At 49.4% G+C, this 11,269-nt stretch overlaps 1 protein-coding gene across 1 annotated transcript in view; it reads right to left on the reverse strand.

Moving 5' to 3' along the window:
• Nucleotides 1-205: 205 nt before the first annotated feature.
• ELK3 (ELK3, ETS-domain protein (SRF accessory protein 2)) overlaps nt 206-11,269 on the reverse strand; it is a 20,523-nt gene continuing 9,459 nt past the window's right edge. Inside the window, exons 2-4 of the mRNA XM_010151470.1 lie at nt 9,679-10,473; nt 4,210-4,332; nt 206-1,823 (exon numbers count right to left, since the gene is read on the reverse strand). Of these exons, the coding sequence (XP_010149772.1) occupies nt 1,725-1,823; nt 4,210-4,332; nt 9,679-10,473 (1,017 nt within the window). The 3' untranslated portion in view covers nt 206-1,724. The remainder of the gene's footprint in view (nt 1,824-4,209; nt 4,333-9,678; nt 10,474-11,269) is intronic.

Genomic DNA, 11,269 nt, shown 5'->3' on the forward strand with positions numbered 1-11,269 from the left:
CGAGTGGCTTCCCGTGCCTTTCACCCTTTTCCCTGTTTATCAGCATGGGTACTTCATACAGCTACGGCAGTTTTTTATCCTGTTAATCACTGCGAGTGAAACTGAGGAGTCATTTCTGGCTGTGCAACCCATGAGCCTGAGGAAAAGTCCTGCTGTCTTTTGTCAGACTACCTCTGCCCCAAAAAAGGCTTTGCAACATCAGCACTGCATTAATAAAATGTTTATTTAGCACCTTTCGGGTTGAAGGATCCAAAAGCACTTTACAATTAACTACACACATCATCGCTGAAAGTCATCCAAACAGAAAATCAGCAGACACCTCACTGTGTAAATGTCAAAGAACAGGCTTTTGACCAGAAAGCAAAGTAGAAGCTCTAGTGACCTGCAGACAACAGGATTCTGATTTTCGTGTGGTTTCTGAAGGTCTCACCTGGAAAACCCACGTGGTAAAGCTGCATTCAACCCAATTTAGCCACCTCAGAAAACCGAAGATTTGCATCAGGCCTGCCAAGATTAGAATCTGTGGTGCCAGGGAGTCTAGCCTAATCCTGACCTGACACCGAGATGACTAAACCATCACCTGAAGGTAGAGGACTTACCCAGTAAGTCCACGTTGCAAGTACAGAGTAAGACAGTGCTGGTTTTTAATCCAGAATCCAGATGTTTCTACATAAACATCCCACATGCACTGGATGCCTCTCTACAAGCACCAGGCATTCATTTATGGTCCTGTGACTTTCTTTGGGGGAAGGGGAAACGTGACCTCCTGAGCTTTAGTAGCTAGAATATAACCATTCCAGGAAAATAGTAGAAGGCACTTGGCACGACTGAACAAAGCACCTGGAAATTCTCTGTCGGGAATGATTCTCATTCCCTGGGAGGACAGAGATACCTGCAGTCTTTCCAGCTGGAACGCCGACAGTTCGTAAGAAGCATGTGCCAGGCAAATTCGGAGCAACCTCTCCTTTTCTACAGGAGCGTTCTCACGGGCTGGAAATGTCTCAACGGCTGTACACAGCCCCGTTCCTCCCTGTTGCAACTCCACAGAGGGAAGCAGGCACGCATGTGTAAACGTGGCTTTGTTACTCCTCAATGCATCTCCTGACCGTAACGTCGAGTACGGTGTTTTTTCGCTTCAGCAAAGAAAAATTATAAGGCTATTTTTATACAAATTGAAAGCACTTAATACAAAGTTACATGAATACACTGCATCATACGGCCTATCCGTGGAGAAAATACTGAACTACTACCATAGGGCTGTTCGATACTAGTTTTGTCTTTCAACTTTTTATCTTAATACTAGAAAATATATAAATCATTTACATGACGTTATGCAAAAGAAGGCACAGCCGGTTATAGTTTACACAAGCACAATGCATAATATGCAGAGAAAGGGATTAAAGAGAAGCTTCACATCCTTATTAGATACATTGTTGCAATCCATTAAGAAAAGTACTTCATCAACAACAGAAGTGTTCAACACTTGAGAGCTATGATATAAAAAAATTAGAATTCATTTAATGCAAAACAGATTTATATATACTTTTATATATAAACACTGTTTAAAAACGCTAACGTAATAAAAGTAGATTATCCATGTAATGAAAAGTGCAAACCGAAGTAATAGAGGGTTTCACAATGTCCTTCTCACGACACAGGAAAAACTAGCCCATAGGAATGAAGTGTTAAATCCACCAGTAAGTCCGTGGCGTGATGAGGCGTCATCAGGATTTCTGAGCGTTTGGAGAGAGCAGTACTGGAGAGGAGGCTCCGTCCAGACTGGGGAGCGGCACTGGTATGTGACCGTTTAGCAGAGTTGGAAACTGCAAGAGGCCAAAAGGTAAGAATTACCCTTTATCTCAAAGCATTCCGCCCAGAGGCGCGTGCACTCAGCGTTAGCAGCCGACTCCAGAGGGTTTCACCGCTTGTCATTTCTGTACGGGAAGATACGAACCGAACGCCTGCTGCAGCCATTAGGGGCCTAAAACAGAGGACGAAACCTGAACGATTCGTAAACGTACGGGAAAGCGTAAATCTATTATTGACTGTATTTCATATTAAAGGTCACGTAACAACACGTCTACCTACACTGGAAAAGTGAGTATTGCCCAGCAGTGTTTGCCACCTGCTCTGCTTCCAAAGACATTTTCCAATCTACAAAACACACTTAAAACCCATGTTTTTCATCTGCCCTGCACAAAGCAAAGCAGGAAAGAGCTCGGCAAAAGTTGAAGTTGAGATGTAGTTTTAGGGCAGAAGAAGTACAGCAGTGGATACAAAATGTGGGGCAAATTACTCTCGAGCAATTACAGCTTCTCTCTGTATTCCGTAAGAAACCGTAAGCTAGCTACACCAGAGCATGTAGTATGGGAAGCGAAACATACTGTAATTTAGTATTAACCTTCTACTTCTGAAATACTGTGCAAAACCCCACTAACTCAGTACCTAAGCCCTGTATTCCTCATTCATGACTCATCCCGACTTGCCTGCAGTGACGTGTATGGACTAGTTCTTAACATCTGACCCAAGAAAAAGCAAAGCAAGTAGGTGGCATAAACTTGCCGCAGCATGAGGCGGGAATTATCCGGGTGGCAGATACCCATCTGGCCTCCAGGCCGGTTCCCCGAGCATGCTGGGTTTCTGTTGGCTTGAGAGTGACGGAGCCGAAAAACCGGGCTCCCGACTTCAAGCGTCTGGGGTATTTTTACCCCTTACCGCATCGGTCCTTCAGCAGCCAACTGCGGTGTAATCGACCTCTCCACGTGCGTATCACCTGCCTGTAACAGGATTACTCTTCCACCGAGACGTGAGCGAGCGACACCCTCTGCCAGGGCCCGGCAGAAAGCCAGGGGGAGCGGCGCAGGCTCGGCAGCGTGCTGCGGGGCTGCCCACGACTGGCCCGTACCTCGGGAAATGTTCCCATCGCTGCTGTGGAGGGAGGTTCAGCAAAACACTGACCTTGATCACGAGCTCTTGCTTTCCTAGGCTAGGTTTCTGAAGTGAGGCATGTGAATTGCAGTGCACTTTATGTGATGTTGAAGGTTACAGAAAAAGAGGGTTGTGGGACCTCTGGTGTCTGTCGGGGCAGGTAGCACTCCGGCACAGCAGCCCCAGATGCAGACGACGCCGATGTCACGATTTCATCTTTCCCCTTGTCTCCATCCCAACCCAGTGCCCTTGTTCTTCTGCCTGTTGTCCCTGTAGCCCCGATGATGCTCTTCATCCATCTCCACACAGTGGGGATCTGGGATCTGACTGCACCCTCTCAGTGCTACCGTCTATACAGTTGTAACAAGAAAACACAATGTAGTTGGTGTTGAATTCAAGCTAACTTGGTAGTCCTTAAATTTGGCTGCATTTTCAAATTGGTTAATTTGAATTAACCAATTCTGTACACATCTCTCACCGTTCCAGTTATGTGGTAATTTCAACCTAACGATGCAACCTCAAACTCAGTGTAATTACACAGTAGTATGGCTTTGAAGGGAGGACTTCCCAGGCAGGTAGGTCAGTGTATCAAGGCGAACGGTGTGGAAGGAGACTGCGATTTCAGCGATGCCCCACGTAGGCTGGAAGGGTGCGTAGGTGTAGGTGAACTGCTTGCACCTTGCCAGCAGCGAAGGAGAGGTTTTCACCACTTCATAGGCATCTCCGTGCTCTGTGAGGGAGCGTGCACGTCGTGCCCAGAACAGGCTCCTCCTGGTTTGTTAAGGGAGGGACTTTGCTTTCCCATAGGCCTATCCTGGGCTTAACTGGACCGTGGATGTGGATGGATCCCACCCTAGTCCTTCTCCCTACACAAATACTAGTACTGAACAACGGCAGGCAGCGCCAAGCACAGTGCTACTGCGAAAAGCAGCGCGTGCCTGGAAGAAAAAGAAACGCGAGAGCTTGATCTCTGGCCCAGAGGCAGGCAGGCAGCTGCACTCTCGTCCTGAAGCGCTGAGGGCTCTGCTACCTGCTCTTCCTGGGGCCCAGCATTTACTCCCCTTTCCTTCACGCAGCAGACACTGTCCTGCAGGCTCTGTCTCTGCTTCCATGGGTTTAAAGAGGGGACAGGTAAATAGGCCTCTCTTTAAAAACGCCAGTTACCACCCTATTGTCTCAGACCACGTGAGAAGCTCCGGAGCGACGCCAGGAGAGGTTCCCCGGATGTCTCCGCCACACGTGCGCTTTCAGAAGTGAAACCTGTGCATTGGAAAGACCTACCTGGAACAGAGTGTTTGGTCCCTGCAGCCTGGCAGGACTCAAGGGAGCAACAGGGCTGAGGCTGCTCCAGAAGTGAATGCTGGACAGCAGCGGGCTGGGGGTCAGCAATAATCCATTTGGGGTCTGCAAGACAAAAAACACCCCATGATGCAGGCAGGCTTCAGGAGTTAGGGCTGCGTACGTCTCACTGCCTGGCTCCTTCTCCCAGTGAAGTCAGGCATAGAGCACGCCGAGTGTACTGGCCAGCAGCAACTGCCCATCCTGCCCGGCCTCCTGGCGCTGCAGTGGTCAGTACCGGACACCTGCACCTTTAAGATTCCTTCCTATGCAAACTGATTTCATTTCTAGGGTGATTTGCTTAAATACAAGCCGTTACTGCTTATTTGAACCACGCTCCTGCAATGGTATAAAATGCTATGCGTGCCCCGGTGTCCACAAACACAGCCTCGTCTCCTTCGGAGTAATTTTTTACCTTCTGGAGGGCAGCAGTTGCTCGAACTGAGTGCAGCTTTTGAAGCATTAATGCAACTGCGCGTGGAGCCAAAAAAGCCGCTGCTGGCCTTTGAAGTTCTCTCCTCCGATGGTGCCTCTTCGAGATGGAAGGAGACTGAAGAAACTGGCAGGGGCTGACGCAGTGAGAGGCGAGTGGAGGGGTCGGGTGCCCAGAGGGACTGCGGAGAGCACAGTTAATTGTCCGAAAGGAACCAAAATGGCAAGAACTAAGAATTCAATTCCTGACTCGGAGGTGGCTCCTTCCAGTGCCGTGGTGCAGGAGAGCTGGGAATGCTCTCGGCACTTCTAAAGTACAATTGGTGGGGAGGTAGAGCTAAAGCACGTGCCCATCCCCCTTCAAAGGAAGAATCACAGGAATTGCTCCGTATCCAGAGTAACTTTTATCTTTCCAAAGAAGAACGTGAAAGTGATGTGACAGTTCTGAACAAAGTATTTGGCATAATCTCACCGGTAATCTTGATGCCAATTACCAAAATCAGTCCTATTTAGCAGAGCACTCAGTGGAATTTGAGTGCGAGCGTTTCGCTGTGTAGGACAAGCGTGTCGGTGCTCTGCTGAACAGGGGCATCAGTTTGTCCAGAGTTTAAAATATGTGAAGACAGAAGGTACCGAGCATCTCCCCCCAGTAACCACCTCATCGTGCATTCCCGTACCTGCGAGCTGCCCACCGGGCCAGGAACGGAAGCGCTGCCCACCCACCCCAGGGCAGCTGCAGCCAGGGGCCTCAGGTAAGCACCGCCTGTACCAGCGCCGGGCTGTCGCGTGCCGCTGCCGGCACGCTGCCGTGAGCAGGCTGGGAGCGGCGGGTGTCGCAGCGCACAGGGATTTTCGAGCGTGACGGCCCCGTGACTTGCGAAGCAGCGCTCGAGGGATTGCTGGGGCCTTTGAGGCTCTGTGCATGCACACGCAGAGGGACACGGACCTGCTCTGACGTGCTTGTGCTGGGGTTCACAACCGGGTCAAACCATTTACCACCAGCAGAAGAGATGGGAGAGACAAGGAGCAGCGAACATTCTGGTCCTCCTGCTGATTCCATCCCAAGGTGTCCAGAAGGGTACCAAGAGCTTGGCTGCGCTTGAAGGGGCCGATTTCTCCAAGGAATCCCAAAAGAAGCGGGGTTCATGGAGAATCGTGAAGGGGAAGGACGCTGCCATCTCCCTGGTGCTGAAGAAGGTGGATCAGAAACACCAAACCCCGTGGAAGAAATCCCAGTTATGTCTAAATACGGCTGATGCTGGGAAAGCGGGGGATGGGGAGAGAGGAAGGCTGCGAAGAGGCTTGGAAAGGCAGGATGGAACCTGGGTTTGGGCACTGGGAGAACCGTGGGGTTGGTGTTCATGCAGTAAAAGAGCGGGTCTGGCGGTGTCAGGAGCACCAAGGAGGTCAGGGTTTGGATACATCTGGATGATATCGAAAGGGGCAAAGAGTGGGTGGAGGCCTGGCAAGGAGAAAATTTCTGTCTTGAGCTGATCAAGTGGCAGATCTTGTCAAGATATCTGGGCAAAACTAATCAACAGGCAGGCATTTGTGAAGGGGCTCCTTCACCAACACCCTCCTCCCGGTACCACGGTGCTTTCACGGGGCAGGAAAAGGACAGCACCAGCGAGAGCACCTTTCCCATGCGTGTTACAGGTTGATGCTCTGCAGGCAGACAGTTCTTGACGGGGATTTACGAGACTGATGAAGAACACACCTAATCAGGTCAGGATAAATACTCAGAGATCTACTTACAGAAGAGCCTACTAACCTAAAACCAAAGATGTAAGCAGTAAGACCCAATAACATTCGACTAAGGACACAGCACCATCCCAGCCGGATGAAGAGCTCCAGCAGCTATGCCGCGCTGCCTTAGTTTTTCTCTTAAGAAGCTGCAGACATCCAGAACTGAAAATACAGCTCTCGAGGGGGTCTTCCGAGAATAGTAAGGAAAACTCGGAGGTGTTTATTCCTACCTAGATACAGGCCGAAGTCTTCAGAGAGAGAGGAGATTTGAAGCTCAGCTGCCCTCCATTCGTCTCTGGAAGCTTGTTAATATGCCTAACAACCGGGCTAAGCAAAAGCCTGTGTCCTCTGACGATCACAGCACTAATGTCTGCAAGTTCTGCCAGAGCCAGGAGCCAGCCAAAGCGAGCCTCCCAGTCTGTTAATATTTAATGTAAAAAGAGCACAGGGCCTCCCAGGCTTGTTCTCAGTATCACCATCAGCCCAGCATCAAAACCACCTGAGGAAACCTAAGTGTAAACAACACCACAGCCCAGGCTATCCTTAAATCCCACGGGGAAATTCATGTGTCACTTCATTTTCTGCCCTCATGCAGCTGTACATCTGGTATTAGGTGTGGAAGCCAGTGGGGAGTTCCTACTTTAAAAATGTCGTTATAATCTAAGCACAGGAACAATTTCAACAGAAATAATTCACTGCACAGAGAGAATTATGTTAAGCAACGATGCTTGTGGCTTCTCTGACAAAGAACGTGTGTAAGCACAATCTTCCTTGTCACTTCTAGCTGTCAGATAACGGACAAGTGCTGTCACACGTACATGACTTCCCAGGTCATTAGGCACATGCTGGAGCCCGGGTGGTGTCTGTGGATACACTACAGACCACGCACGTGCTGACTGCAGACAAGCTGCGTTGTCTATGAGGAAACAGCGTGTTGTAAATGTTACAAATGCTAGAGGCCTGAAGAAAAAGAGTGAGGCAAAATTATATACCCACATTGGCCAAGGGAGAGCCAACAGAAATAAGAAGCTTAAGTAATCTGTAAAAGAAGTACTGGGCAAAATCTCACTATCTGGAAGCTAACCAAAGTACAGTGCTGTACGCACCGATGTCTTCAAACCCGTTTTTCTCTTCTGAAACTGGCTGTGCGTATCACGGGCCCTTGCACAGGGCTCCACTTGAGGGTATTCCTGGTGACTGGCAGGTATGGAGGAACGCCATCTGAAATGTGACGTCTCTGGACCTGCATCGCTCTTGGAGTGGGAACCGGTGTCTGACATCCTGCTCTGCGCCTGCCCCGTGGGAGTAGGCGTCCGCCACTGGGACCTGGTAAATCAGAGATTGCTGGAGATGTTCTTCCTAGGAGAATGGGAGGAACTGCAGATTTCCAGCCTAAATTACGGCTCTAGTTATTCTGCACTGTGGATTACAGTTACCTGAACACAGTTACTGTATAGTTTCTGTTTTCTATTCACTAGGTCAAGTAATCAGAATGCAGGGTGATTCTTAATCCACACTGGAAATACAAGGCTAAAAGAGAGGGGAAAACGCTATGTTGCTGTATAGCCAAAAGGTTAAATAAGTGGATCCAGGGACTACCCTACACGGGTGCCATCTGCCTCGTCTGTGATAGGACAACCTGTAAAAAGAGATTCCTAATGGCATTAAGTCGGCTAACAGTCGTCACAGCCTTGGCCAGCCACCCTGCTAAAGGAGAGCCACAATCATCTACCTTATTCCCGTCAACGTCTTTCAGGGGTACGAAGTAAAGAGGAATGATAAAATTAAGTGTTCAAAGGAATAATTACAAAATGAAGAAAGAAATCTCTTTCATACTGAGTTTTGGGGCAGCAGTAGATGAAAGCGAGCCTGTCCTAACTCGCACTGTCACTGTGTCTGGTTGGCATCCGATACGATCTATTTGTCAGGCACGCTCCCTGGAAGCGAAATACTGCGGTTACACCACAGTCAGAGGTTTCGAAGGTCTGTCAATGCACCTCAGTGTTGGTTTGCCACGCTTCTTCCTGCCACACCTAACTTCACTGAAAACCTTTGTGATGTCAAAAATGACAGATAACGGCCCACAGAATCCTCTTTTTCCTCTCTCGGTGACCTACAGGTGTGTCTGAACTGCAGTGGCTTCGCAGAGCCCTGCTCTGCAGCTGGCTGAAAAGCCCAGCCAGAGCACGTGCTGGCCGAGCGCGCCCCTGCCAGCCCCTCGTGCCGTGCAGGCAAAGGACGGCTCAAACACCTCTGACCCGTGGCTGCGCTGCCCACGTCATCTGTGCAAAACCTCTTGGAGCAGGGAGGAGGTAAAGGGATCCAGGATATGATGTGACCCTTGGACAGCCTGAAGTAAATGACAGCTTGTAATACACGCTCTTGTATTTATTGATTTACTGCTCAGTTTGCTTCATTCAATGCTAGTATTTGCATCAGCTCTTATTTCGGGGTGGGGGTATGTTAGGGGGAGGGTCCCCATGGGGATAATTTTACTCTTGGATTTTTTATGTCTAATTTTGCATTGGTAGCGTAAGACAAAGCTCACCAATGAACACACCAGCTCATTATCTATGTGATTTTCCTCTTCCCCTCTGAACTGCTACATTTTTTTTCATAGACCTGCTTGAAAACAAGAACTCGCCGCCGACACTGCCACAAACGTGTGATTAAAAAGAACAAAACCACCTGCTGGCTATCAGTAGGTGTCTGCTGAAAGGAAGCTCTGGCGAGCACTCTGTGGATGTGTAAAACTTTGGAAAGGGAAAATTGGCTTAAGAGCCTTGTCTTAGAAACCCATTTATTTGCTCCACATTCAGATACTAATGGGAAGGCCACGCTGTTTGAATGGATACAACATCTAGTAGAGAAAACTAGTCGAGCATCCCACGAAGCGTTTGCTGAAGTGGTGCCCTATAAAAGCCCTGTGTGGTTCGTGGCTTTTCCCTGCTTGTTTTGTAGATGTGGAGGCTGGTTTGAGCTGATCGGCAGTTCACCCCTGTTAACTAATGGCTGCCCAACCCGTTATCCTTCCGCGCAGTCTGTGAACTGCGATGGCTTTCCCCACACTCATGCAGGAACCCACGTCCCACCCTTCGTTCAGACCCCGTGTCTCTCTTCCCCATACATGTTTTTTTTCCATCGGATGCTGGCAGACCCACAGAGCTAACGCTACAGCCCACACAGAAGGAATACCTGGCTGAAGCAAGGGTACGGGAGATAGGCAGGTCTCACCTGTGCAGTGAAGAAAGCTGGAGTCAGGGATCCCGAAGGAAGCGCAGGGCTGTTGAGGGCAATGGAACCGATGTCAGTGCTGGAGAGAACCATAGGTGGAGCAGAGATTTCCAACCCTTTGGGTTTTTTAGCCTTTGGGGGAAGAGATGGAGATTTTGCCTTGGAGCCTGAGGAGAGGTTCAGAGGCTCAAGGGAATCTGAGTCGTGGCAACTGGACTCCAGGAAGAGGCTCCTGTGCTCTGCAGGGAGGGGCGAGGTGGGAGACAGAGATGGCGACCTGGAGGAAGATGACGACGGAGATGAAATGCTGGCACTGTTGGGTAGCATTAAGGAAGATATTTTAGCTGACACAGACGAGCTGAGAAAAGCAGAGGCAGCTGCTGTTTCGGAAGTGGAAGGCAATGACACCATGGGCCTCATAACTTGTTTGTCTGTTTTGTTTGTCACAAATCTTATAACAGTCCGAACTTCTTCGACTGGCGTGTTTCCCTCTGACTTCTCCTCCAGTTTTTCTGTTTTGATTGGCTTGTAGGGGTCTGGCTGGTTCTGCAGAGAGTTGATAGTGAAAGTGGAGTACAGGCCAGAGTGGATATATTCATTACGGCTTGTGCTTTTCAGTGCTGACAAGCTGTGCTTGTGCTGATCCCGGCTCTCGGAAGGCATCTTACAGTCGCTGTCCTGCAGCAAAAGGCTCTCTCTGCTGATTTCCACAGCATGTGGATCCATTTTTAAAATATCAGGAAAGGAGACAAATTTGTACACAAATTTTTGTCCGATCACTTTCTTGATGATGTTCTGCAAACACAAAAGCAGACGCTAGAAAGATCAGCGCTTTAGAGGCACTGAGTACAGCAAACATAAGGGGGTTCACAAGGCATGGGGGGGGCACTGCTTTCCCCTCAGGCTGAGCCCCCCATTTCAGCAGGGCTCCTACTGCTGCTCGTCCTTGGCTCGCTCCATTCCTCTGCTCAGCCTGGGAGCCCACCCCCTGCTCCTCATGGTGCCTAACAGAATCGCCATTGCTAGGTGACAGAGACCTACTGGTGGGCTGCTTTCCTCTCGCTTCCTCTGAGGCAGCCCAGGAATATTTCCTTTCCAGTAAAACCCATTTTGCCACCTGGCGGATTTGAGCCATGCCACCATTTGCGTTTCACAACGAAGGCAAACTCCTTCATTTACGCCTCCCAAAACTCACACCAACCACCACCCTGAGTATGAAATACCCCCAGAATGTCTGCAAAGGACAAAACCACCGCAGCCTCCCTGCTCCAGTCCTTCACCCTCTTCCTGGCTGCCTGCAGATGGACTGGCCGAGCCTGATGGGGGCTGTCCTCCTTTCAACAGCTATGAACTACACCCGTGGCAGACGCAAGTGCTTGCTTGGGCTGGAAAAGTACTTGTGTGCTGCTGTATCCTCCATGCTATCTCCAGGTTTGCATTAGGCTCAGGACACTCACCGGTGCGGGCAGCATCAACCTAATCTGGCTACAGAAATTAATTATTGATAAAATCCCAAACCTCTCAAAGCTTTGTAGAACCATTTCTTCTTTTTCTTCAGATTTGCTATAATAAAAAGTGTCCCCTTTAGGGA

The sequence above is a fragment of the Eurypyga helias genome, unplaced genomic scaffold (genome assembly GCF_000690775.1).
Source record: "Eurypyga helias isolate BGI_N326 unplaced genomic scaffold, ASM69077v1 scaffold17425, whole genome shotgun sequence".
Classification (NCBI taxonomy): Eukaryota; Metazoa; Chordata; class Aves; order Eurypygiformes; family Eurypygidae; genus Eurypyga; species Eurypyga helias.